This window comes from Felis catus, chromosome D1 (assembly GCF_018350175.1).
Source record: "Felis catus isolate Fca126 chromosome D1, F.catus_Fca126_mat1.0, whole genome shotgun sequence".
In the NCBI taxonomy this organism is placed as follows: Eukaryota; Metazoa; Chordata; class Mammalia; order Carnivora; family Felidae; genus Felis; species Felis catus.
Genome location: NC_058377.1, coordinates 105,521,981 through 105,548,709, shown reverse-complemented (window position 1 = coordinate 105,548,709; position 26,729 = coordinate 105,521,981). Strand labels below are relative to the sequence as shown.

At 62.2% G+C, this 26,729-nt stretch overlaps 1 protein-coding gene across 6 annotated transcripts in view; it reads right to left on the bottom strand.

The window, feature by feature from the left end:
* Positions 1 to 26,729, bottom strand: part of DAGLA (diacylglycerol lipase alpha) — a 62,711-nt gene that overhangs the window by 4,516 nt on the left and 31,466 nt on the right. For 4 of the 6 annotated variants that reach the window (XM_023239911.2, XM_045039416.1, XM_045039414.1 and 1 more), the window contains exons 2-19: positions 20,352 to 20,490; positions 19,745 to 19,956; positions 18,292 to 18,393; positions 17,718 to 17,856; positions 14,384 to 14,471; positions 12,395 to 12,529; positions 12,094 to 12,171; positions 10,072 to 10,196; positions 7,157 to 7,310; positions 6,701 to 6,784; positions 6,510 to 6,587; positions 5,870 to 5,950; positions 4,887 to 5,029; positions 4,489 to 4,557; positions 4,077 to 4,149; positions 2,599 to 2,795; positions 1,763 to 1,892; positions 1,051 to 1,238 (exon numbers count right to left, since the gene is read on the bottom strand). In XM_023239911.2, the coding sequence (XP_023095679.1) occupies positions 1,051 to 1,238; positions 1,763 to 1,892; positions 2,599 to 2,795; positions 4,077 to 4,149; positions 4,489 to 4,557; positions 4,887 to 5,029; positions 5,870 to 5,950; positions 6,510 to 6,587; positions 6,701 to 6,784; positions 7,157 to 7,310; positions 10,072 to 10,196; positions 12,094 to 12,171; positions 12,395 to 12,529; positions 14,384 to 14,471; positions 17,718 to 17,856; positions 18,292 to 18,393; positions 19,745 to 19,956; positions 20,352 to 20,446 (2,171 nt within the window). In that variant the 5' untranslated portion in view covers positions 20,447 to 20,490. Of the gene's footprint in view, positions 1 to 1,050; positions 1,239 to 1,762; positions 1,893 to 2,598; positions 2,796 to 4,076; positions 4,150 to 4,488; positions 4,558 to 4,886; positions 5,030 to 5,869; positions 5,951 to 6,509; positions 6,588 to 6,700; positions 6,785 to 7,156; positions 7,311 to 10,071; positions 10,197 to 12,093; positions 12,172 to 12,394; positions 12,530 to 14,383; positions 14,472 to 17,717; positions 17,857 to 18,291; positions 18,394 to 18,724; positions 18,788 to 19,744; positions 19,957 to 20,351; positions 20,491 to 21,585; positions 21,870 to 26,729 lie in introns of those variants that run through there. The other 2 variants (XM_023239913.2, XM_023239914.2) reach the window with 2 other exon arrangements.

The window sequence follows — 26,729 nt, the reverse complement described above, 5'->3', positions numbered from 1 at the left end:
AGAGCACTGCCCAGAGCTGCCCCCACAGGTTCTCAGACCCTCAGCACCAGCACCACCCTTCCCCACCCCCCTATCTCCCCCCACCCCCATCTCCCCCCACCTCTCCCAGGACTGTGATCACTTCCTTCCTCACACTGGGGTTCCTCCAGCCTCTGCCATGGGTTGGAGCCCTCTGCGGAAGGGACTGGATGGGCAGTGGGGGGGTGGGAGGGAGGGGCGGTGATGCAGCCGCTGCTGCGAGGGGACACTGGCTCCCTCATGTGGTCACGTAGTTGTCACAGGAAATGCACAAATGGGAGAGCGAGAGATGTCCAGGTGTCCCCGCCAAGGGCCAGGAAGCAGCGACCACCCTTCTGAGCAGCCTCCTGGCCAAATCTGTAACCTGGGCGGGCAGGGTCCCAGAGAGCCAGGAAGACTCCCACCCGCCAGGAGCCACCGTGTAAGAGCCACCCCCTGTTAAGAGTGTGCGTGAATACGGAGTGTGGGTGGGCCTGGGAGCATGCATGCACGGCTCTGGGTTCTGTGTACGGCAGGCACACCAAGCGTCTGTATGTCAGCTACCCCAAACGTGTCTCCGTGGTTCGGTCTGGGCACAAGTGCACTCACGCATTCACGTGCACGGCTGCCTGTCCTGGCGTGGGCTCTCTGTGCACTTAGAGCTATTTGTGAACACATATGCGCACGTGTCCGCTTCAACACAAACACGTATGTGTGCACGTATGTAAGTGCGTGGGTATCCATCTTTTTGGGACCAGACGGCCACGAGCGAACCTGTGTGCTTGTGGCCGTGTGTCTGTGCGGCCCTAGACGGCCACTATCCCACGCGGGCTTCAGTGATGGCAGGCGCGGGGGCAGTGGGACCTGATCGGGAGACCCTGAGCAGAGGGGATCGAGATCGAGTTCTCCTGTGCACGTGCGCAGAGCTCCGTGAACACGTGGGCCCAGTACGTGCACAGAGTACAGACGCGCACAGACATTCGTGCTCTGGGACACACTGTGGCACCTGTAGCGGCCTCTGTGGTGGGCTGGGGCTGGGCGCCTGGGGCTCACCTGACGCTGCTATTTCGGTGGTCTGCGGTGGGCAGCTCTAGGGCGAGGCCGGCGGGCACGGGTGGCCCTGTGGGCAGCGGCTGCTGCTGGAAGATCAGCTCGGGAGTCAGGTCCACCTCAGTGGGGCTCACCATGACCTTAGCAGCAGAGAGCAGGGCCGTCTTTCCCTTGTTGTAGTTCTCCAGCACCTGGGGACGGGTCAGGCAAGCTGGTGGTGGTGGTGGTGGTGGAGGAGTGACAATCACATGGGGGGGGGGGGGGCGGGGCAGCAGGCCAGGCTTCTCAGGCCAGAGCCTCGTGGGGTGAGCCGGGCCCCGCTCCTGTCCCCCCACCCCAGGTCCCTGCCCCACCAGGAAGGCCTGCCCCACAGATGGGCCAGGCTGGGGTTTCCCTTCCCTATGGTCAGCTTTCCACGGTCAGGTGATGGCTGAGGGTGCCTGTGGGTGGTGGTGCACCTGTCAAGTGCCAGGTGGCCTCCAGGCCCTCTAAGCTCAGCCCGCCTCGGGGACAAGTCCCTGGGAATCTCCTAAGCTCCCACTACGGGGCCACGTGGCGATGTGGACCGCGGGGGAGTGGGGGCCAGAACACGAGCTCTGGTTCACTCCTCTGAGAGTCCGCACCCTTGCTCATAACATGGGGACGGAGACAGGCCAGCAAAGTGCTGTGAGCGCTGAGGTGACGTCACTGCCCGGGGCCGCGTGGGGTCTCTCACCTTGTTGAGCCCCTCCATGACCACATAGGGGAGGTGCTCATGCAGCATGGCCGGCGAGATGATCACCTCGTTGAAGGCCTTGTTGTCGCCCCAGATGGCAAAGTATGTGGGCTCCTCCTGCTCACAGCAGCTGGGGACACAGGCGCCGGAGGGAAGCTGAGTGGGGGTGACTCCCTGGCCGAGGCCCCCAGGTCCCCGGGCCGCCTGCTCTCGCCTCACCCTGAGCCCCCACCACACCCCCACCCCCACCCCAGCCAGGAACCGTTTGTGCCAAATGGGCCTCAGCCACTGTCCCTACACAGCCTACTACCCGCTCGTGGCCTGGGTCACACCTGCCCCAATCCTGGGCAGGAGGGGTCGCTGGGAAGGAGGATCCAGGCCTGACCCTCTGAGAGAGCACGAAGTAAGAGAGGTCGATGTGTAGCTTGTCCACCTTCGTGCTCCCACCCCCGCCCCGCCCCTGTCACAACCGCTGCCGTCTAATCCTGGAGGGGATGCCAAGTGACACCCGAGGTGTGAGCTGGCCGGGGCCTCAGGGTGACCCCTCCAGGGCTTCCGCTTTTACATGGCCCCTAAGTGGGAAGAGCTACTCAGGAACAAAGTCTGAGACGGCGAGGGAGGAGCCTGGAGTCCGGCTCTGGACTTTTCTTCCGTTCCCAGCGCCCCAGGATAGGGCAACCCCTGCAGTGAGCGTCCCGGGCCAGTGTCTCCCAGCCTCTGCCCACCACCCCCGCCCCGTCCCGTTCCGAGGGGTAACAAAGCAAGGCCAGCCCGGTCCCCCACCCCCCCGGCCGCTGCCTCCCCCCAGCTGACCAGGGTCGCGGGCAGCACCCTACCAGCACTGCTCTGCTGGGTGGTTGTGGACCACGTGGATGATGCGGCCAGGTGGGTAGAGAGGGGTGCTGGCTGACAGGGCGATGGTCAGGTCGCTGGGGTGGGTCCAGAGCCGCGTGCTGGCCAGCGTGGCCACCTCCACCTCCTCAGGCAGCTCCGACTTGGGGATACATTTGGTGGCCCCCACGATAATTCGCCACTGTGCGGGGCAGGGGGGAGATGGGGAGAGTGCTGAGCAGGGCTGGCTGGGTGGGCAGGGGCAGAAGCGTCCTCAGAAGGAGGGCCCTTGGTGACAGGTGGGAGCTGGGATGGCCATGGGTGGAGGGAAGGACAGTGCCCACCTAAGGACGCAGTGGCCGAGGCATATGGTGGCCAGGATGGCCAAACAGATGCCAAGGGCAGATGATATGACACTGTTGAATGTCAGGGCTGGAAAGGGGCTGGAAGAGCAGTCAACCCCTTATCTAGAGGATGGGGAAACAGCCCAGCAAAGGGAAGGGACTTGCTCTAGGTCATTTCCTGAGTCCGAGACAGAACAGAACCCGAAGTTGATCGCAGTTGCACCTACCAGGCCTGGGCACGTCTGGATTGGCTCCCAGCCACCTGCCTCCTGGGCCTGACAAGGGCACAGGCCTGGGTCTGATAGGAACAGCTCTACCTTCCAGAACCAGGCTCCTCCAGGCAGACATGGCCCCCTAAGGCTTTGCTGCCCTGCCCACCTTTGCCACCTGGTGCCTGACCCAGGGCCCTGCCTGCCGGAGGGTCATGGGCACCAAGGTTGGGAACAGGCCAAATTGCGCAGAGATGGTTAATGGGGTGGGGGCCGGCCTGGGGGGTCACAGGGGACAAGCTGGTGCAGGTCAGCCCCTGCCTGCCTGTCTCCGGGTACCTGGCCACAGCACCCACCCCTGCCTGGCATGCTGAGGCCGGTTTGCCACAGGAGGAGCCCCCCAGTGTCCTCCTCTGAGACCTGATGAGGTATGAGGAAGGGCTGATCCTCTCCTTAGCCACAGCGGACATCAGAACAAAGTGCACCCAGATCCCCTCCGGCGGTGGCAGCCCGGCTCATGGAGCCTGGGGAGCCGCAGCGGGCTTGGCAGGGGGCTTCCTGTCGCAAAGTCGAAGCACCGGGCTTCGGGCCTGCTTTTTCTCGACTTTAGGAAGCTCTGGGTGATGGGGACTCAGGAGCCCTTGGTTCCCTTCCTGACTCAGTTACAGCTTGTGTAAGCAACAGCAAGGCCCCTGCCCACTCTGGGCCTCAGCCTCGGTTTCCCCCTCTGTACAAGGAGCAGGGAGACGTGGTGAGCTTGGAGGTCTGAGAGTTTGAGGGCCTGGGGTTCCCATGACATCAGCCACACACAGCCTGGCCTCACATGGCTGGGGCCTCTTGTGCTTTGTGCCAAGGGACAGGCAGGGCACAGGACAGGTGAGGTGCCCAGGGCCCAGCGTGCCCTGGCAGGAGGGAGGGGCGGGGGCTCACTTTAGGCTTCGTGCTTCGCTGCAGGACATCCAGGAGCTGTCTGCGGAAGCCTTCCAGCTGGGAGAGGCCGATCCTGGGGAAGGAGGCAAGACGGGTGTCAGCCTGGCCTGGCCAGGGCCCGGGAGAGGCGTGGGGTGTGGGGGCAGAGCGGGCAGGCACATGGCAGCCACAGAAACAAAAAGACCACGCCATCAGGATCACAGGGTGGGAGGGGTGGACAGGCAGGCGGGAGTCAGCAGCTCGGCAGGGCCGAGCCAGGGAAGGGAGGTCAGGCAGGGTGGGGCCACCCATCCTCCGGCTCTGGGGGCTCTGGGATTCCCCCCGGGGAGATGGGAATCCCCCGGGGAGGGAGGAACAGTCGACCGGGATCGGGACCGTGGAGAGAGGGCATAACTTGTGACTTGCGACTCGCCTGGGGACGAGGTCTTTGCCCAGAACCACAGCTGTCACAAATTCCTTGGAGTATTCCATGGCGTCCTCGCTGCAAAGGAAGCCAGGGGGTGCTAAGGCAGGGGTGGTGAGCGGGCCCCGCTCCGGCACTCCTGGGGTCAGTTTTTGATTCAAGGCCCTCCGGGGAGCTCACGGGTGCCAGGCCAGGCCGCCCGCTGCCTGTCGCACCTTTCCCGCCAGTGAGGCTTTGCCGGGCGTGGATCCTGGGGTCTGCCTGGCATCTGACGCGGCAACCCCCCCCCGCGCTTAGCGGGCCATTCCCAGGCCCCCGTGTGACCGGAAGCCAGACTGCCCGGGGCCAGCTCCCGAGTCTTTAGCCCCCGCCAACCCAAGCCAACTCTGAGGCCCCAGGCTGCTCACCTCAGCAGGCCCCCTGGTGGGGAGTAGGCAAAGCACTTGAGGGTAGGGTACTGGGGGCGCAGAAGGAAGGAGAGGATGGCAGCCGTGCCTGCACCCAGGGAGTGGCCCACCACAATCAGGCCGTAGTGTTTGGTTCCGCGGCCCTGAAAACCGAGAGAAACCTGAGAGCCCTGCCCCGCTGACTGTCTGGGCTAGCTGAAACCAGGGAGGCGGACGGGTCTTCCCGGAGTCCCGGGATCGTGTCTGTGCTGTGCGGCTGCCGGGGCAGAGAGAGAGGGCCAAGCTAGACTCACGCAGAGCAACTTGTTGGGGGGACTCTTCTAACAAACTCCTACTCATCCTTCCAAACCTTGCTCAGAGTACCTCCTTGGAGAAGCCCTTTCTGATTTTCCAGGAGAGGCTGACTTCCTCCTAGACGCTGCATCTACCCCTGTGGCAGACCTTCATACATGGTGACCATACTCTGGTGTAACAGCGTACGTTCTGTAAAGATTATACTCTGTTATAATCGCTTGTTCACCTGCCCTTGTTTCTGTGCCCCAAACACTAGACTGGGCTCTCCGGGGACCAGGGACGGCTTGGCTTTGGGAAGAGCAGTTGGCAGCACCTCGGGAGATCACCCCGACCAGAGTGACCCCCTTTTGATCGGCTCTGCAACGATTTTCCATCGCCTGCTCTAGATTCTGAAGCCCCTGGCCCGAACCATCTTCGGGCCTCCAGTGCCTGACGTGGAACAGGTGCTCACAACGGGGTGGGGCTGAGCAGGGGAGCCCAAGAAATGCTGGTGCAAAAGAGGAAGGCGTCAGAGCAGGTGGGAGGGACTGAGCAAGTGAGGAGGGGGCCGGGAGCCAGGCATCAAAGGAGGCTGTAGGAGCCTGGCCTGCTGGGGAGGCGCCACCGTTCAACGCATCCTGCCCGCAGTGTGGCCCTCGGGGAGGCAGGGCCAGCGTGGCCGGGGCTCGCTGGCAGGGAAAGTGCCTCACCAGGTCTCGCCCAAAGGCCTGGGACAGGACCATCTCCTGCTCCAGCTTCTTCTTGATATACTCGGCCGACAGGACCATTCCCTGGGTAAGGAGGAACAGAGGTGGGTGTCACGGGCAGGGAGGGAGCGAGGTCTTTTAGAGACCAGTAAAAACCAGTGGCTGGAAGCTCACTAATCCTGTCCCGTTTCCCCTTTGGCCCTCCTGACCCCTGGCTGTGGGGCCTGGTGGATACTTTCTCACATCAGTCCCAGCTCGCAGATGACAAAACTGAGGCTCAGAAGAGTGGCATGTCTGTCTACCAGAAACCAGTGGTTTGGCGGAGGACGAGCCCCAGGAGGCTGCCAGTGAGGGAGGGGAGAGAGCGTCTGAGGGCGAGGGAGAGACCCCCTGGGTCCTGTGCTGCCAGGAGGCCAAGTAGGGTGAGGTTCTGCCTCCTCAGGCTTTTCTGGGACAGGATCTGGGCCAGGTAGGACCGTGGGGGTCCTGGTGGGTGGGCCACAGTGAACTTCTAGATGAATCTGCACCTCAGGGGGGCGATGGGGGGGTGGCGCAAGCAGGGAGGCCCCCCACCGCAGCAACAAGACAGGTCTGTGTGCCAGCAGGGTTGGAGAGAAGGCAAGGGGCCCGGAACGGGGCGTACCTTGTGTCCCAGCCAGGTGCCGTGGTGCCCCTCCACAGGGAGGCGCTCAGCGTCACCAGTGAGGTCTGTCAGCGCATCCTTGTGGAAAGAGAGGACGGGTGAGGGGTGGGGTGAGGGGTGAGGACGACAGGCACCCCTCGGGGGCTGTGAGGGTGTCCACAGGGGCGGGCTGGGAGCCACAGGCAGCATACCTTAGGGGAAAGGGTTCCCCGGATACTGATCACCACCTTCTTCTTGTCATGGTCCACTGCCACGTAGAAGGGGGTCTCATAGACCTAGGATAAGGGGGTTCATGAGCCGAATGGCCTTGGGATGGGGCTAGACCTGGGGAATGAGTGACCTGAGCAGGTCTTCCTGCTACGGAATCGGCTCCCCTGGCGGCTGGGCCCCGCAGGGCTGGCGGGGGCTCCCTCCCCACCCAGCACACAGCCCGCCCTGCCCTCCAGGCTCCCCTCCAGCTCAGACAGCCTGAGAGCAGCTGTCCTGCCTGCAGGGTCTAGAAGGACCGCCGCCCCCTCCCCAGGCCCTCACTGCTTATTCCCTTGATCCCTTCCCCCGAAAGGCTGGCAGAGAAGCCCCAGTGTTGGGTGTGGGGTCGGGGACCACCTCCCAGCCCCAGAGGGAGTGCAGGCCCGGCGGCTCCTCACCGCATCGTGGCAGGAGGTGTACACGATATCCACCGCGGTCATGTTCTCGTCCAGGAAGTGGCGCCGGATGGCAATGGCGTTGCAGCCACAGCAGTTGTCTTCCTCGATGGTGACTCCCGGGGCGAAGCGGGGCCGCGCAGGGCACAGGCAGCACCTGGCGAGGTGGCAGAGGGCTCAGAGACCCGGGAGAGCCATTCTCTCTGCCGTCCTCTCTGGAACCTCCCTCGCAAGTCCCAGGGTCCTCAGCCTACTTGGCCTCCTGGCAGCATGGGACCGGGTGGGTCTCTCCCTCGCCCTCGACGCTCTCTCCCCCTCACCCCTGGACTGCTCCTCCCTCACTGGCAGCCTCCTGGGGCTCGTCCTCCGCCAGAGCAACGATCTTCCCGCCTTCTCGCTCACCACACCTGCTCCTGCTCTCCGGCCCTGAACACCTCCTCCGAGCTACCGAACCGCCCGCCCTGCTCCCGGCCTCCAGACGCCCCCATCCAACCATGCCAGGTCCCAGTCCCCGATGGTCCACCCCCGCGTGCTTCCTGAATCCCCCACACCCAGCTGCTCTGTGCACAGTCCCAGACTTGGACCTGGCCTCGGGTCCTCCCCCGACCTCTCGTCCCACGGCCTGGCGGTCGGCACATCAGCTCGCCCTGCCTTCAGATTCAGAACGGACTCCAACCACCTTCCCTGGCGCCCACCCGTTCCACCATTATCTCTGGCTTGGAGTGTCGCGGCGGCCTCCCGACCGGTCTCCCTCTTCTACTCTTGTCCTCGGCATTCTCGATCGGAAGCCAGGGTGAGCCTCTGAGACATGAGTCAAGCCACATCGTTTCACTCAAAACCTTACAGCGCTGCCCTTTCTTGTCTCCTGTCAGAGCTGGAGTCCTTGCAAGGGTCAAGGGCGCTGCCCCATCAGGCCCTGGTTCTCCGGGGCCCTCCTTGCTACCTTCGACTTCCCTCCGGCCCCACCGGCCTTCCTGCCTGCCCTCAGATGCACTGGCCATATCTCATGACAGGACTTCTCACTTCCTTCAGACCTCTGCTCAAATGTAGGTCACGGGGACATCCACCCTGGACACCTCATCTAGCACAGCCAGGCCCCTGCCAGCGTTCCCCAGCCTGACGACACATCCGACTTTATTTTTCCCCAAAGCATCAATCTGCTCCAACGGGCTCCGGGTCCCTGTCTGTGTACTGTCTGCACCTCTCCACCAGGCGATGGCTCCACGGGGCAGGCTTTGCTCTGCTTGGTTTACCGCTGTGTCCCCAGCACCAGGCACACGGGGTAGGCATCCCCCTCAACGAGGGGCTGAGTGTCAGAGCCGGGCACCCTGCTAGGGAGTGCAGGGGCTCCTCAGGCCACCAGAGGGAGCCAGCACCCAGCCGACCAGCCCTGGAGCCCGGAGCGGACACAAGAGCGCGGTCTGCCAGCTGTCTTGAGATGACAGCTGGGATTTTATTAAGGCGCCTGAATTTCGGTGATGCTGGGAGGTTTGTCTTCACTGAAGCAGCATCTAAGGGATTGTTACATCCCGATGAGGAGTAGCCTCGCTGAGCGAACTCAGGGTCCGGCTGCATCTCGGAAGCTACCGGGCCTGGGGTGGGCAGCCACCTCAACCCACGCTGGGAGAGGCTCCCACCAACCGTAGGGCCAAGTGGGGGCCGGCCTGGGTCTGGGGGCCAGACTCCTGTTCTCAGGCAGCTGTCTCCTCTCTCTAACGCCGGTCAGCCCATGGCCACCGCAGCGTGGCCTTCGGGGACAGAGACCTGGGCTTGAACCCTTGGCCTTGAGGACCGTCTTCTCTCTCCCTGCAGCACCGGGGCGCTGAAAAACAGCAGCATCCCTCCTGCCTGCATGTCACCCCGAGTGCCCGGCCTGCCAGTGACTCCCTGGCTTCCGAAATACCTCATGTGCAGGTGGGACAGACACCGCCTGCACAAATGACGCCCCCACCCTGCCCGTGAGTGACGGCGCAGGGCCTGTCAGAGCCCAGGTCCCGGGACTCCTGGTCTGGTGCTCATTTCAAGAAGCTTCTTAGGCAGCGGCAGGGACTCCCAGGGACGCTGGGAGGACCCGCTGTGGGAGGGGGCGTGGGGTGTGTGGTCCGCTCTGTGAGTCACTGGGGGGGGGGGATGGGGAGAACCAGGTCCCCGGGGCCACCCAGCTTTCTGGAAACAAAGGGCACCGCAGGAGAGGTGTGGCCGCCCCAAGGGCAGGGGTGTCACAGACAGAAGCTGCAGCCCAACCTGCCAGCCTTTCGGGACCAGGGAGCCAGGGAGCTGTCCTCCTTCTGTCTGGGCCACACTGAGGGTGGACACACCGAGGACGGGGAAGGGCCCCTCCTGGAGCTGTGCCCTTCTCTGGTCCACTTAGGGAAGCACAGTCCACCGGGCCCCTGAGGCGGGCTGCGGAAAATCCTTTCTTTCAGAGAGGTGGAGCACGGGACAGGAGCAGGAGGGAGCAAGATGTGGGCAGAGGGGAGTGGTTGAGAGAGGGAGAGACAGACGCGGCAGGGGAAGGGAACCAGCAGTGCCAGAGGCTGGACAGCTATCGTTGAATCCTCTCAAAAGAGCTCCAGCATCCCCATTACACAGATAAAGAAACCGAGCCTTGCAGAGGTAGGGGGGTCGACTCGCCCAAGGCTGCGGGTGACAAAATCTGGATTCAGAGCAGATTTTGGAATCTGCGTGATTCCAAAGCCCATGCTCTTCCCTGCCTGGGGATAATGCGCGACTAGAAAGGTCGAGGCCCACAGGCGGGGTGGAGGAGAGGAAGGGCAGGTTGCAGACCACAGGGGAGGTGGGGGCAGGGCAGCAGGCACAGTCTGTTCAGGGAGAGCGTCCCACAGGCTGGCCCAGCCGCGGGACCTCGGCTCCTCCGCACGCACTGGCCGGCCAGAAGGACAGGACGGGGTACTCACGAGCAGGACCGAGCCAGCTGGCAGAGGCCACAGGCAGGCTTCCGCATCAGGTACATGGGCCACCCGTAGGCGGCCAGAGCGAATAGCATGTAGTAGCAGACCTCTTTGTAGCGGAGCATCTCTTGCTGGAAGAGAGGAAGCGGAGTCAGTCACCCCTTACCCTTTCCGCCTGCAGCCTCTGGGCCCAAGGGCTCCCCAGGAAGGAGGAGGGAGCGGTCCTGCCAGCCTCCCCGGGGGCTGTAGGCCCACCCGGCTCCCACCGTGGAGGAGGGACCGCTCCTCTAGATGATAATTGCATTTCCCTAATTATCTCCGTGCAACCAGGGCACGAAGCCTCCTGGGGCCTGTCCTGCTGCTCCAACCTCAGAATTAATGATTTGGGGACAGAAAAACACTCGCAGTGCTGGATCGATTTCCTTGCCCGTTTTTTCCGACAAGGGAAGAGAGGGGGAGGCGGGATGGCATTCACCCCGCCTCGGCAATCAGGCCTGGGAAGGGAGATTTAACCCCGAGAGGCCCTGGGCCCTCCAGCTGGGGGTATCCAGGCCTTGAGCGGCAGGGCTGGCCCTGCAGGCCCTGGGTGACCAGAGAAGCTGTCAGCTGGCCCTCCCGGCCCTCGGGTTCCTGGTCTGCAAATCCAGGGAGACTCCAGTTTGACTCGTCAAGTCACAGGCTCCCAGGGGACGTCTGGAGCAGATTGGGATCTCTCCAGAGAAAGGCGCCAGTTTGAAACCCGGTGTCTGAGGCCAGCGGCTATTGTCATCAGCCTGATGGGCTGGAAGGACACAGGAGGCACAGGTGTCCCAGCAAAGCGGCTTCCGGTGTCCCGGGTGTGCCAGGCACCGGAGGGCCCCTGCACTTAGAGGGAATTAGTCACCTTGTAAAAGTTAAAGAGGGTGATTAGTCATCTTGTGAAGTGAACTAGGTAGCTCCTTAATAAGGGCCCAGAGGGGTAGAACCATCCCTGGGCCAGCCCTGTCTGCTCTTTAGGAATGAGCTGAAGAAAGCAATCATCCTCCCTGGCTCTGGCTGGAGGGCGGGGCACGGGCAGGCTTTGCCAAGCAGCAGGTGGGGACCGCAGCACCTCAAGGCTCTGCTGCCTGCCTCTGCCCCTCCCCCTTCACATGGTGAGAGAGCCCAGGGCCACCCCGGGGAAGCCCGGCTGGGCTGGGCACCTGCCGTGGGTGGGCTGTTTTCAGAGGGGATACGAACACCTACTTTGGGCAGTGGGGACAGATGGAGGCTTTTCTAGGGGATTTTGCTACAAGGGGTAAATCCTTTCTAGTAGGGTCCCGGCTGAGACCTTGCGGGGAGCTGGACTCTGGATGGCTCCTCTTCTCCCCACCAGAGTTCTGTGTGGAAGGTGGGCCCAGCACCATTACACACGCAGGGACGGGCTCAGAGGGGATGGGGATGCGCCCAAGGTCACGGCGACAGTGGCGGAGCTGATGCGTCCCTAAGTGGGTTTGCTCCTGAGGCTGCTGGCTGCAGTTTTAGCCCGGGGAACACAGTGCCCTTGAGGTATGGTGGCGGGGGGGGGGGGCCGGCGGGGGGCTCCCCGGCCACAGGACCGGCCCCACCTTTACCTGTGACACACCGGATTTCTAGCCAAGATGCCCGAGGAGAGGTTCTGCTGCTCAAAAAAGCTTGAAACCAGCGGGTTACGTCCTGCTGTCTTTTATGACCACAGCAGCAGCGGCAATAATAAAAGCGGCTCCCCGCCCCCCCCACCCCGTGAAGCTCTTGATAATCTCAAGAGGCCAGGACCAAACGTTCTGAGTGTGGTTAAGCCGATTCCAGGGTTTCATCCGGAGAACCAGCATGATGGGGGTGGGGGTGGGGGTTCTCGGGATGAAGGGGTGCGTGAACCGAGGTGAGCGGCTGGCCGGAGAGCTGCAGGGGGACTCAGGGAGGAGCAGGTGCAGCCCGCTGTCGGGGCGGCTGGCAGGTGGTCTGCTCAGCTCATCCCAGCAGAGGGAGAGGGACCCGGGGCAGGCGGGGTGGGGGGTGCTTCTGACTCACCGAGTTCTTGAGGTCGAGATACTTGGTGTTTCTGGTCACTGGCATCCCAGACAGGAAGGCCAAAATGTCATTGTTCGCCTGTAAAACCAGCGTGTAAAGGCGGCTGGCTGTCCCAGGTCCAGCTGCGTGGCTGAGAAAGGGGGTCCAGGCCCTCCAGGCTCTCACTCTGCCTGCTTCCCAAGGGCCTCAATGCCCCCAAGGGGGCGTGTGGTGGGGAGCTGGTGTCAGAGGGTGACCTCCGGAAACCTGGGGAGTGGCACCGGGACAGCAGGGAGACGCCGGGAGGAGGGCGGGCACTCACCTCGTCCAGCACCGCGTTGCGCTTGGCCCGCTGCCGCTGCCGGAGCAGCACCAGGCCCGCAATGATGTCGGACGGCACGATGTCGAGGTCTCGGAAAAACTCGGCGAAGAGGTAGGCGATTTCCGAGTAGGCATCCTGTGAGGTCCAGGGGGGTGGGAGGCAGGGGCAGGGGAGCGGGAGAGAGGGCGAGAGACCGGGCGTGAATCCCCCAGGGCCGGGGCTCTGCTCTGGGCCCGGTGCAAGCTCGCCCCGGCACCTGCACGGCGCCAGCTGGGCCCAACCCCACGTGCCCCTCTGCAGCCGTGACCCCAGGGGCCCTAGCCTGGGCTCTGGGCCCCGCGGACCTGGCCAGAGCCGTCTGGGACAGCCACCGAACCTCGTCCGTCCTCCACCTCCCGGCCCTCTTCTGTCCTCAGAGCTCCTACGGCACTCACCATCACCGCCTACCACGCACAGATGCCAACGTGAGCCATTTCCTGTTCTTTCCCCAGTCACTAGGAATCAAGGCCTGCTCGGCCCGGCTTGTTCTCCTCCGCCTTTCTCTCTAGCAGAGAAGCCAAAACTGAGCTCCTGGCCGCTGCCTCTCCACGCTAAGTTTCTTCCCACCTCCCACCAGCTGTGACCTCGAACGGCCTCCTAAGGGCTGAGCCTCTGGGGTGTCAGGCCCCCTCCCCCAGCTGCCCACAGCTGCAGGCTCAGGGACCCTCACGATGTGCCTGGAGAAACGTGCGACTCTGGGCCAGTGGCCCCCCCCCCCCCCGCCCCGGGTTCCCTGTAAGCCCGGTCCTCAGGCCGGTCCGAGCCCGGGCCAGGCGGCCACGCTGGTCGGTGCGCTCAGTGCCTTCCCTGCCTCAGTCGGAGGAGAAGTCTGGAAGCACCTCCCTAACCTCTTAGGGGAGGCTGTGACGGGAACACACTCGTGGCGAGGGGTTCTCTCTTGCAGGGTTTCTTTCACCCTTGAGTGCCGGGCACTTGAAAGGGAAGACAAATCAGGGGTTGCAAACTCAAAGGCCTAATGAGGCCAGACCGAGCCTGCTCCTTCTCAGCCCCCGGCTGACTGCGCCGCGAGCCAGATCCAGAGATGCCACCCGTACGTACACGCCCTGATTTTCAATGTTGGCGCTCAGTTCCAACTTTCAGCAACACAGCAGAGTGATGGAGAGGCACCACCTCCAGGGACGGAGTGGGGTGGGGCTTTCTTATACCCGATCACTCATTCCACAGCTCACCAGGGACTGCTGGTGGGAAGGAGCCACTCGGGCCTCCGGCGGCCTCCATGGAGGGCACTTGCTGTCTGCCTCGGGGAGGAGTGGTCTCCTGACCTCACCGGCTCGGCCACTAACTAGCTGTGGGACGCTGACCAAGTCTGGGCCCTCTGGGCCTCAGCCGCCTGGTCTGTAAAACAAGGAGGGGCCACTAAATGGTGTCTAAGGGCCCTGCCAGCACTGGGAGGGGGGGGGACTCTGCCTCAAGGACCCCGGGGGCCCTGCCGCCCCACCAGGGGCCGCCCTCAGCTGACCGGGCCTTTCTTCCGTAGCGCCCGGCACTGACCGGCCTGACCCTTCGGCTGCTCCGCGGAGCACAGGGTGTGGAGGCTGACTGGGTGCGACCGGGGCTCCGCACTTGACAGCTCCGAAGCATCTCCCAGAGTCACTTGTGTCCCCATGCTGTTCTTTGCTTTCAGGCCACCCTGGTTTTTCAGTACGTCCTCCCCAAACTAGGCTGTAAGTTCCAAAGGGGGTGGATGGAAGGTCTCGAAACCTTTCCGTCCCCTCGACAAAGCAGGGGACCGGCTGTTTCGCCTGCTGGAGGGAGTGCGGTCAGCGGATAACAGATCCTCGTGTGAGCAGGCTGTCACCTCGCTCTTGCTTAAAACCCGGCGGCGCCCGTCGACCAGCCCCGCCCCGCCTGGCTCTGCCACGGAGTGAGGGCTCCGGAGTGGCTGACAGCAGGATGTGAACCTGACGGGAGAGATTTCCCAGTACTTACTGACTGGGAGTCCTTCGTCCGAGTGCAGCAGAGGAACACTTTGAGCCGGCGCGACCAGCTGGTGGCCTGACCCTCCTCTAAGCGGTGCCTGCAGAGGGGGAGAGTTGGTATGTGTGAGGTCAGGGGATGGGACCGGAAGAGCCTACGTCCAGATGGGATGGAAACAGGGCAGCCTGTTCCCAGGATCGCAGCAAAGGGCTCCCCGGCAGGAGGTCTAGGAGAGAACAGGCCTGGGCCTGGGGGCTTCAGAGCTGGGAGCCCAAACTGGGGACTGCTCGGGTATCCAACGGCGCAAACTATGAGCCCAGGGAGACAACAGCAGGGTGCTGGGCCTCTCAGCCAAGTCACTGTGAAACCCGGAGCAGACCTGTTGGACAGACTTACTTCCCCTTGGAAAGGATTTCCCTCCCTGTATTTGGGGGGAGTTTAAGGGCCAGATGAGGCTCTGTATTTCTCAACGCCTTGGCTCTGTTACATAAGAGGGGACAAGGGCCCCCACCTTTCATCTGCATGGCTGGCGCCTGTCTATTCCTGCCACCCCCCCCCCCACCCCGTCCCAATGTGTCTAGCTGCTCTGATGGGGAGTCAGGGTATCCAGGAGTCTGTACCCAAAGGCAGAGCAACTGGCCAATTATCCACTGGGCCCCTTCCAATTTCTGGATGCCCAGAAATCGGGGTGTTTTGAGTGTGAATTTAAGAGCACCACCATTAAATATGTCAGTTGCCAGATTGAGCAAGACAGGGCTGGTTTGCTTTTGTGACGTGTGCCCTCCCCCTCCCTCCAGCCCCTTCAGATCCTGATGCTTGGTGGTTAATAGGGGTGGCCCCGAATGGCTGCAAGGCTCTTAGTATCCATCAGGAGTGACAGGCCAGGCCCTCCTTGCCGAGCCTGTTGGCTTCTCTCTGCAGCTAGGGGCTGCTTCCTGCAGCCCTGGCTCCATAAGGCAGTGGGCCACAAGGAACAGGGAAAGCCACAGAGCTTTCTAGGGCTAGAGGAGGGGGTTAGGAATTGCTGCTTCTGGGATCTACCAGCTCTTAAGGGACCTGGGCAGCCTTACGTCATAAACCAACGTCCCACCTGCCAGGGGCTTGATGAAGGGACAGCATGCTGGCAAGCTGGGTTCCCAGAGCATCACATTCTTTAACTCTTTCTAATCTAATGGGCTTTTAAAGAGTGCTTCCCGCTGGGCCTCTGGTTGACGGAAAGTGCTGACTATACACTTGACTGCACTACCCCTTAGGTCCACCAGGTGGCAGATGGAGCCAGTGACGGGTTTGGCCTCCTGCATCAGTTAGGCTACTGGAGACCCACACCGGCAGAGAGACACTGAATCTGGATAGAAAGTTCATGGACCCAGCACCCCTCTGCTCCGGGGCTCACTAAAGTGAAGGGAGGGAAGACACCCCTGCAAAGATCCAAGGTCAAGGCTCCCAGGGAATAGCGCTGGGAATAATCTGTGTCCCAACCCCTACGAGATTTCACTGGAAGGAGAGAGGGCCCTGACTTCCAGATGCTAAAATAACCTGTCAGTGTCGTTCTCCTGGAAGTGGAGAAAGGGCAGGCAGGCTTGAAAAATGTCCTTGTTAAAAAAACTGTTGGCTTTCAGAGCTGAGGGAGGGCCAGCGGAGACCAGCCCGAGTGAGAGGTGGTCATATTAACCAAGCTGCAGCCTAGGCTGCCCTCCCGACCCCTGCGGAGAGCTGGAGAAGACGCAACAGGTCGGAGCCCCGAGCTCTGAGGCCTCTTGCCCCCGCAGGGCCAGAAACCACAGGAAAACTTTCTAATTAAACCGACAGCCCCCAACTGCAAAGGCGTTGGCTTCCCTGGGCCCCCAGGGCAATTACCCAGAATCAGAGAGGGGAGATTTTTTTTTTTCCAGGGCCCCAGGAGCCCAGAAACCAGGTCGGGTGGGGGCGTGGGCTCTGAGCGCAAAAATGGGACGGGGTGGTGGTGGCCCACTGCACCGCCAGGGAAAACGGGCTCCAGGGCCTTGGCTCCGGGACCTGGTATTTTGGGCTGGGAGGTGGCCAGGCCAGGCGCGGGTGTGGCTCTGGCTGTTGAGCCGAGCTGACGTGGAGGGCCTGAGGGGAGCCCAGAGCGGAGGCGCAGCAGGGCAGGGTGGGGAGAGTTCCTGGGGGACCCGCGGCCCTGGCTGAGGGCTCCTGATTCCCCTGCCCTGGAGACGGAGTCGCCACGACCACTCTCATCAGCATGACCTGTGGCAAGTGACCTGCCCTCTCTGGGACTAACTCCTTCTCATCGATAGAATGGGTCTCCTAACAGCACCAGGGTTGGAGAATGACCCAGTGGACTGATGGTGCAAAAGGGGGTCCTCATAGAGCCCGGGTCATAGTAGAGTCACCACGGGGCACCCTGGAAGCCCCCCTCCCCTCTCTTTTTCTTTCGGGAAACAGGAATCACTATGACCCTCGATTCCCTCCCTCATTTTCTCTAACATGGCACAGCCTTCCCCTTTCTTTTAAAGGCTGTGCAAAACTTACCTCCTCCAGGAAGCCTTCCTTGATTAACCTTCTCTAGGTCCCTTAATCGTAGAGGCAGCCTAGCCAAGTGGTTAGGAGCAAGGGCCCTAAAGCCAGATCTCCTAAAGCTTGAGCCTAGCTCCATCATATCCTGGCTGTGTCACTCAGGCAAGTCACATAACTTGTGTCCTAGCTCTGTCTGCGTCACAGGGGTGACCTCACAGAGCTGCCGTCAGTTAGCACACGTGATGCTTGGCTTGGGTTATGCGTGCTTCGTGCTATTATGACCCTTGTGATTAGCAGCACTGAAGATAGGGGCACCTGGGCGGCTCGGTCATTTAAGTGAGCTTACGTCGTTTAAATGTCTGGCTCTCAGCTTTGGCTCAGGTCACGGTAGCACAGTTCGTGAGCTCCAGCCCGGCTTTGGGCTCTTGAGCCCTATGTGGGGCCTGCTTGGGCTTCTCTCTCTCCCTCTCTCTGCCCCACCCCTGCACGCATGCACATTCTTGTGCTCTCGCAAAATAAATGAAAACAGAAACAAGAAAAACAAAAAAGCACTGAAAACGAAGGCAATGGCAACAACGGTCCCGTTTACCGAGCACGTACCAAGCGTGTGAGCACAGCATTAACCACTTCCCGCTTATTTTATTTAGATCTCACAGCAGCCGTCGGAGGCAGGAGCTGTCATTATTCCCGCTTTACAGACCAAGAAACTGAGGCAGGGAGACGCTAAGACTTTGGCCAATGCCCGTGGCTCACACAGGCGGAGCTGCGGTTTGGGCGGCTCGGGGCCGGCTGTGCCCGCCTGTCCGCGCACCTGCTAGGGGGCCGCCCGCCCGCCCAGCCAACTGACCGGAGGTTGTAGGTCCGGAGGTTGCGCTGCCGCCTCTTGGTGGCTCTTAGCTTGACAAAGGTGCGGCCCGTGGGGTCGAAGACACAGAGGACGGTGATGCAGACGCTGAGGATGACCACCCAGTTGCAGACGACCATCCCTACGGGGCGGCGGTGGGAAACAAGGTGGGGAGGTGCTGGGGGGGACCTCCCTGGCTCGCCAGCTCTGGGGAAAGGGGCGCCGGAGCCTCCCTGTCACCGCCAGGCTCAGAAGCCCCCGGCCCCGGCCTCTGGTCACCTGATTGTGTCCGTGGTTGTCCCCGTGCCCCCCGAGTCCCCCTGAGCCATGACCCCAAGGCCCACCCTTGGTTCAGAGCGGCCAGCTCTGTGGGTTTCTGGTGAGGCTGCGCCCCCCCGTCCCCGCACACAACAGGTTCCCCTGAGGCGGGATGGCAGACCGCAGGATAAAGGCCACCGCCATCCTGCCCAGTGTCCTCACGGAAACCCTTTGCCCTGGGAGGTGCCTGAGCTTCCTCTTCTCTAAGCTGACCCTGTCCCTTCCAACCCCCAGGGGGGGGGGGGGCTGGGTCACATACCGAGGGTGACGTTCTTGGCAGTGAGGTCGTTGCAGGAGGTGTAGTACTGAGTGAGCCAGACGATGCCCACGATGGCATAGATGAACTCGATCACCAGGATGGCTGCAAGGACAGCAGGGTGCTGGCTGAAGGATGGCCAGGGTGGGCCTGCCAGGGAAGGGCCCCCGGAACCTCCGCCCGGTCCCTCCTGCGGCAGGGCCACCAGCCTCGCGGCAGAGAGGGCCCACGGGGCACGGCGGTCCCGCCGCCGTTCTGTCCTGCCACAGCGTGCCCGCCACCTGTTCCAGCTTAAATGCCCAAGGGCCCCTGAGGTTCCCCCTCAGAGGGTGATCCCCCGGGAAAGGCGGAGGATGAAGTGGCATTTCTCTGTTCTTTCAGGATTTTAGAATCATGCCTGTGAACTCCGGTATCAGGCATATCTTGGGCAAGTTACCTAATTCCCTGGGCCTCCGTTTCCTCATCTGTAAAATGGAGTGATGACGTCTGCGTTACAGGACTGCGGAGAATTAGATGGGAGAGGGTTCACTCACAGAGACTGCTATTTCCCCAGGAGGAGGCTCCGGCACTCGGGGAGGGGGGAAGGAGGAACCCCAGCAGGCCGCGCGGCTGCCCAGGCCGGGGGTGTGGGGACGCGGGGCAGTGTTAGAGACCCCGGCTCCACAGGCAGCACCTGCGGCAGCTCAGACTCCAGGCTTTGGAGACAAACAACCTGGGTTCAAACCCCAGCTCTGACACACACACACACACTAGCCGTGTGACCTTGAAGGGAGCTAATTAATCTCCCCGGGGGGGCCCCAGATTCCTCATCTGTAAAATGAGACCAAAAATGGCTCCTCCCTCACTTAGCAAGGGGAAGGGCTTAGCGCAGTTCACAGAAGCACCAGAGAAGCGTTCACGAGGAAAGACCGGGAACAGCAGCTGGAACCGAAGCCCAGAAAGAGAACACAGGCCGGCCCCCCAGGGAGCGAATCTGGGCCCCGGAGAGGCTTCTGGGGAAGGGGAGCGCTGCCTGGGGGAGGATTTCAAAGCAGCTGAAGAGACGCACTTGGCCTAGAACAGGGGCCAAAGAACTTTTTCTGTCAGGGCCAGAGTAAGTATCTTACACTTGTGGGTCCTATTCTCGGTCATGACTACTCAGCTCCGCTAGAGTCATGCAAAAGCAGCCATAGGGAGTGAGCACGTAAACGAATGAGTGTGGCTGGGTTCCAATAAAACTATTTACAAAAACAGACGGCAGGCTGGATGTGGCCCTCAGGCCACCGTCCGCCCACCCCTGGTCCAGAACGTAAGCCCAGTAAGCCTGCTGGCTCGCCGCTGGACCCTGGTGCTGGCCCAGGGCCTGGCCCATCGCGTGTGCCCACCAGATGTTGGCTGGATGAATGACGGAGCGCGAGAGGAGGGTGGAGGTGGGGGTGGTCCGGAGCCGCCCCCACCCGAGGCGGGTGGCCCTTACCCAGGCGCACGTAGAGCACGTACTGCATGGATTCGCGGGGCTCTGTGTAGAGGATGCCCCCGCGCATGCTCAGCCAGATGATGGCCATCTCGGCGATCATGCAGCTCAGCAGGATGCCTAGGTAGCCGCGGCCGTGGTCCACCAGGTTCAGGGAGCAGGCCTCGTTGGGGTTGTAGACCAAGCCGAAGAGCACCACAGACAGGATCACAAACCTGGGGAAACGCGCACGTGAGAGGGGCCAGGCCGTGCGGGCACCTCCCGAGCTCCCTGGCCAGCCAGGACTCAGCGGCTGGAGGGCTTCACGGCTTCAGGCTCAGGAGCACCGTCCTCCTGCTATCTAGTGCCTCTGAGGACACGGGCGGCCGGGAACAGGGAGGCGAGAGCAGGGAGCCCAGCCGCCAGCTGCGGGGGGACAGCAGCGGCGGCCCTGCCCAGTCACGGGGCCAGGGCCAGCGGTGGCCAGGCAAGGCCTCTGGGCACCACGTGGGTATGTCCCTAGGTGGTGGGGGTTCCAGACACCAACTCCTAGGAGCTGGGAGCATGACAGGGGCAGCACGGATGGCCAGAAGGCCTTCTTCCAGGCCTGTGGCATGGCCCCAAGACTCACCAGGTGGTGTGCAGGAGGAAGAGGAAGATGGCCGGCAGGACGAGGTCATCACTGCCCACAGACCAGCGCCGCCGGAACACCACGATCCCGGGCATGGCTGGCGGCTCTGCGGAGGCTCAGCGGGCCTGGTGCTCACCTCCTGCAAGACAGCAGAGGACCCTGTGGCTGCCTGGGCTGCTGTGGCATACTCCTCGGCCAGGCGTGGCCGGCACGCGAGCATCTCTCCCAGGCCCCGCGGCCCACGGGCTTCCAGGCCATCGGAAATGCTGATCCATCCTGGGGCAGGACCTACCTCCGGCCCTATCCACACCCCCAGAGCCAATATAAAGGACCTCAGCAGCTAGACGCTGGCTTTGGCCTTATGCCTGAGGACTCTCCTGTCCCCGAGACTGGCGCTGGCCCTTCGGGACCGGCTCTCCCTGGGGTCACCGCCAACAGTAACTTCCCAGTTCCGTTAGAGGCCTGGGCTCACCCCCTGCCTCTCCCTACGTGGGATCAGGGAAGCCCCCAGCTCCCCCGTTGCCTTTTTTCCAGATCTGGCCAGTGCGTGCAGTCCTTGGGGTAGGATGGGGGCTTCTCAGCCCAAAACAAACAAGCAGAAGGCTGAAGGCCTTGGGGAAGGTGGGGGTAAGGGCGTACATGGGCCGAGCGTAAAGGCGGGAGGGCGCCCAGCGCGCAGTAGGTGCTCAGCAAGGAGCTGCTGAATGAGCTCTTCAGTTTCTTGCTTTGCTGGACCCCTGGGAGTGTGCTCTGTGACTTGATTTTACACTCATCAGGCAGAATGCCCAACCACAGCTATGCCCCTTGGTGGGAGGGGCATAGTTGGGATCCGGGGTCAGGAGAATGATGGGGGCCATCCAGCCCCTCTACTCGAAGGGTAGTGACTGGGCCCTGCAGGGCACCCCGTCCCCCTGGCACCCACACCTTCCATGCCCACGCTGAGCCGCGCAACCTTTGCTGCCCAGTTCAAAACTCTCCGAAGCCGCTGAGTTCAAATTCGCACGGGCAAGCTCAGGGAGGAGTGCCCAAGAATCCAGGGACCCCCACTCCCCAGAGCCCCAGGAGCAAGGGTAGTGCTGCAGGCCAGGAGGCTCCCCACAGGGGGGTCGTTCGGGGAGATGCTGGTGAGGGGCTCCAGGGTAGCCCTGTGCTGAACTGTGCAGAGGACTCCCTGCCGTAGGGGGGGTGGGCGCCTCCCGCTGGTGGGCACCTGCCCCCAGGCCCAGAGGCTTACATGGCACCTGGTCCAGAGGCGGGCGGCAAGTCCTCCTCCTCTCCCCGGTGACGGCTCCGGGGAAAGCGAGTGTCCTCGGAGACCAGCATCACTCGGGAAGCAAGTGACCAGGTATCCCCCGGCCGGTGGGCACGGCCCTCAGGCTGGATGAGGGGACATGGGGCCGGGGGGCCAGCCGGCATGTCCAAGCCAGCCCGTCTCTCTCTCCCCCTGGTGCAGCCACTTCAGCCGCTGCCAGGCTGTTCCCCGCGAGCTGGCGGCCCGGCGGGCGGGCTAGCCTGTCGGGGTCGTGCCTACTCCTCCCCCCTCAGGAAGTGACATCATCCCACTCTCTCCAAGGAGGAGTCAGAGCGCGGATTCTGGGAAGTGGGGAGAAGGATGAAGAGCCCGGGAGCCGCGTGGTGGGGTGGGGTGGCCGGGGGTGGAGGGCCGGGGCTCCAGCCGGTGGGTCCCAGGAGGGGCTGGGGCCGGCCAGCGCTGCCAACAGCTGGTGTTTCAGCTGCGGGTCTCCCCAGCCCCTCCCGTCTCCAGGTGGCGCAGGGGGCCAGCTGGGTCCCAGCAGGTGCTGCAGTTCCCATCCCCTCTAAGCACTACTCTGCCCAGACCCCTGCGGTGGCGGGAGGAAGGGGTGTGCCGTCCCAGGGGGGCTGGAGGGTCCTGCCTCTGCCAGCCACCCATCCATCGTGTTCTCGGGGGGGGGGCCTGCAGAGGGCCCTCCCCGATCCCCCAAGGGGCATCCCCACCCTTCACCTCTAGGAGTCTAGACCGGCTGCCACTCCTTCACCTCACACCTGCGAACTCACACGCGACCTGCGTGTGTGCGCACAGCCCTGCCCTCCCTGCACTCCAGCGGGAAATGGGGAGAGCCTGGCCCCTGGCCCCGTGGAGGTGCCCGAAGGCCTGTCAGTTCTGTCAAGCCACCGGAGTGATGCCCGCAGTGCCAGCCTCTGCCCAGGCTCAGGGGGCGACCGGCCTGAGGCCGACAGCCACGGCCGCTGCCAGTGCCCACCCAGCTCAGGTGGCAGGGCTCCTTCGGGCTGATCCCACCGGGTGCCCTGCTCCTCCAGCCTGTACCCGGGGCCAGCCCACCACCCCAGGATCCTGGCACAGGGCCGGGTGCCCCGGCTGCCTGGCTTCAAACCGGGGCCCCGACACCCACTAACTGTGTGACCTACTAGCTGTGCCTCAGTTTCCTCATCTGTAAAATGTCACTCGACCCCACCTGCTAAAGTTCTGGGGAGGACCACGGGAGAGAATGTCAGCAGAGGCCCCAGAGGTGCTGGATAATGGCAGGGAGGGGCTCAGGGAGTGGGCAAGGCAGAGGAAGAGCTTGTGAGCCCAGGGGGTGGGGGTGGGTGGGAACCGGCCACCCCTCCCCCGCCTGGGCTAGTGGATACTGTGGCTGGTCAACGACAGGTCACGGTGTGGGATGGGGGTCACAGGGCCTGTGCCGTTGGGGGAGGCTGGGCCGCTTCACTCCATGTGGATTCATGGATCTCAGGGCTGCTATTTTTAAGGGCTTGAAAGGCGCCCTTTCTCTGAGACCCCAGCCCTTCACAATGGGGGCCTGTTCCCCTGCTGGGTATGTGATTTCATCTGCAGGAAATGTCTCAGCGGGGGGCGGGGGGGGGCAGAGGCTACTTCCTGGTCTGGGGCTGCCACAAAGCACCTCCTCTCGCTCTCCTTCCCTGGGGCACAGGGTCGATGCCCTCCAACAGTTGCATCTGTGGGGCTCACAGCCTCCCCTCCTCACCCCGGACCAGTGGCATCTCTGGGGCAGGAGTGGTGCCTCCTCCAGCGGGGAAGAACGGAGGCACTTCTGGGGGCTCCCCACGGCCCCTGGCTAGGCCCCCAGCTCTGGCAGGTCTGAATGGGGTACCAAGACCCCCCTCACGTGGATGGATTGACTTGAGTAGCCCTTGGTGGTCCCTTTCTTCCCCCATCCACAAAGCCCCATTTCCCCGCTGGTGATTCAGGCTCCCAAGTTAAGTATCAATCACCTGGGGAGTGCCTCTTTCTAAAAATACAAAACTCTTTTTTTAAAAAGGTACAGGCTCTCTGCTACTTTTAAAACCTTCCAGGGCTCCCATGCCTGCAGGATAAAGTCCAAGCCCCTCAGACAGTGGCTTAGTCTCCAGCTGGCAGGCTGTGCAACCTTGTGCGGGTGCCTGGCCCTCTCTGAGTCCTGGACCAGGAAAATGCTCTCCAACTCCCCGGGATCCAGGGCATAGGCAGATACAAGTACAGAGCCTGCCTGAAGCTAGTCAGTTCTTTCTGGCTGTGGGCGGGGGATTCCATCCCCTCCTCACACTGCCCCACCCTTCTTTCCCAACTCCCCCCAAAACTTACATCGCCCTAAAAAACACCCTGTTGGAAGAGTCCGTGCATTGCTTGCTCCAGTTCCTCTGCCAGGCAAAATCCTACTCACCTTTCCAGGCCAGCCCAAAGTCATGGCCTCTCTGAAACCCACTCTTGACAGGTACAACAGGCTGCTCCCTTATGGGACCCCCAGACCTCTCATCCCAGGGTAGCCCTGAGCATAGTGTCTTAATAGTAAACGTGTCTATGCCTCGCTGCCTATCCCTGCCCCGGCTCAACCGGGGGTCCCTAAGGGCCTGGGTCCTGCGGTGCTTGACATGCACTCGGAGCCCCTGGGGTGCGAACACGTCTTACCTGGCACCGGCCTCAGTGTCCTGAACCACAGGTGCGGCCCTCCCCACCCCCCCCACCCCCCGCCCGGCCAAAGCTGCTGCAACACCTCTCCTCCAGCCATAGTGTCAGAGAGAACAGGGCTCCTTTCCCTCTTAGTTCATGTCCTTGGCTTTTTGGGAAATGTCCCACCCCAGTGCCTCCCCTGACCACCGAGGGACCACCATCTTCCCCTCCTCTGGCTCTCCTGACCAGTCCAGGGCTTTAGTTTCTTTGCCTGCAAAGCTGGGATAACACCCCTCCTGAGAGCACTGTAGCTGGAACTGGCTGGGACAATGTCACTGGGGCCTGCACAGGCCCCGGCAGACCCGAAGCATCCATTTGTGGGGCTGTCCTGGGGGGACAGCTCCTGGGGGGTTTTCTGGGGACTTCCTGGCAGGGTGATCTGTGACTGGGTGCTGAGGTCTGGGCAGATGCTGTCTATGCCCATGGCTGGCTCTAGCTGGCGGGCAGGGGCCTTACTGAACAGGTGTAAGCCCAGACAGGCTAACCTGCCCTCACCATGGATGGGCCTTGGGAGGTTGCTGGCTAAAGCGCCCCAGGCTGGGCCTCATCCTCTGATCCTAAGGTCCCCTTGGGCTTGGCCCTGGGAGCTGGTTTTGGGGAGAAGAGCCCTCCCACAGTTGGTCCTAGCCAGCACGGTGCCTAGAGCCCCCAGGTGAGGAAGGAGGGCACGGCTGCTGTATCTGTCCTCCTGATGGCCCAGGGCTGGTGGGAGACGGGAGTAGGGTCAGGTCGCCGGAGCCAGGATGAGCCCGGCACCCACAGGAGACAGGGTGATGTGTTCTGGGAGGCCATCTAGGGCCACCCCCAGCTTCCAGGTCAGCCCATGAGATCTCCCCCACTTGGCCAGAGCTGGAAGGGAGGGATAACCATAGGGCCTGACAGCAGGTGAGCATCTCCTGTGTCCCAAGTTCTGGTCTCACAGCAGGGAGGTGGGTGACAACAGCACTCAGTCTGCACACTAAAAACAGATCGTGCCTGAAAGCTGGCTCCGCACTTACTGTCTGTGTGACCTTAGGCACGTTACTTAACCTCTGCATGCCTCAGTTTCTAAAATGGGCTGAGAATAGTACCTACCCTCAGAACTGTCACAGGGTTAAATGAGCCATACACTTAAGACGGCAGCTGTCACACAGCCAAGTGCCCAGCAAATCCTCCCCTGCCAGCACTATTCCCGAAGGAGGAACTGAGGCTCAGAGACTCTGCGGGTGGGAGACACAGGTCATACCTACTGCCACCCAAGGCCCACACCTAATGAAGGAATGTCGGTTAGGAGGGGCTCAGAAACAGTCCCGTCGCCCCCTTTTATGGGTGAGGAAACCGAGGTTCAGAAAGGCCCCAGAGGCTCCTGGCTTCCCCACACTTCCAGCCCTGTGGTGTCACGCCCGGGGGGGGCTGGACACACAGTCCCAGAGACCCGGGGCGGGCTCCCTCCCTCCCTCCCTCCCCCTTCCTCACGCACACCCTCCTCGAACTCCCTGCAAGAGATCTCTCTTTCATGCTCCTGACGCATAACCCTCTTAGAAACTGGCCGCTCCACATGCGCTCCCTTGCCCGAGATCCACCCACAAGAAGGTATCAACCACTTGTAAGTTTCAAACAGAGTCATTCACGGCTGGCTTGCCCGCCACCTCCCATGGCAGGGTCCCCACTACTCTGCAGCTCAGCTGGCAGAGGACAGAAAAGAGACCTCAGACCCAAGTCCTCCTTCCCTGGAGCCTCAGTTTACCCCTGCCTGCCGAGGCTGGCGACTGGGCCAGGTCCTGCCCCAAGAGCAGTGTCCCCAGGCCGGAGTGTCACTGCCCCTCCAGACCTCAGTTTCCTCCTCTGGAGAATGATGAGCCTGGGCAATTAATAGGAGGCTTGCGTTTTTGTACTTATGTTATTATTTACTTAATTTTACAATGAATGGTCGCATGTGCCTTAGAGGAACCAGAAACAAGGAAGAGGTGGACTATAGATTGAAGAACAAACAAGCTTCAGAACAAAAGCTAAGGAAATCAAAACAGAAGGTTGGGGGGGAATCAGTTGCACACGGGTAAGGCTCACAGGCCCTCACAGGAACTACATGTAAGACTATTACTAGACTCCATGCTTCCTGGTGGCCAACGTAAAAAGGGAAATTGGGCAGCCTGAAAGGGCTCTTTTAGCTCTGCAGGGTATTTTGATCTTTGGTGCCCACAATGAATGGGATTTCAAAGGGCTTTGAAATCAGGAGGTGAGAGGGACAGGCACGTGCTGTCTGCCAGGCTCTCTCGGTCTGGCTCAGACTGTTTCTGTGTTGGATGCTGGAGCTTGTCTAGTCTTGGTGGGGGAAGGGCATCTGACTTGGGGGCGGAATGACTACAGTGAGGCCGGGCCCCTGGCAGCCTGCAGGGTGAATGGCGGCCCCCAGAGGCTCTATCCTAACTGGGGCGGGCTCGCCGATGGGC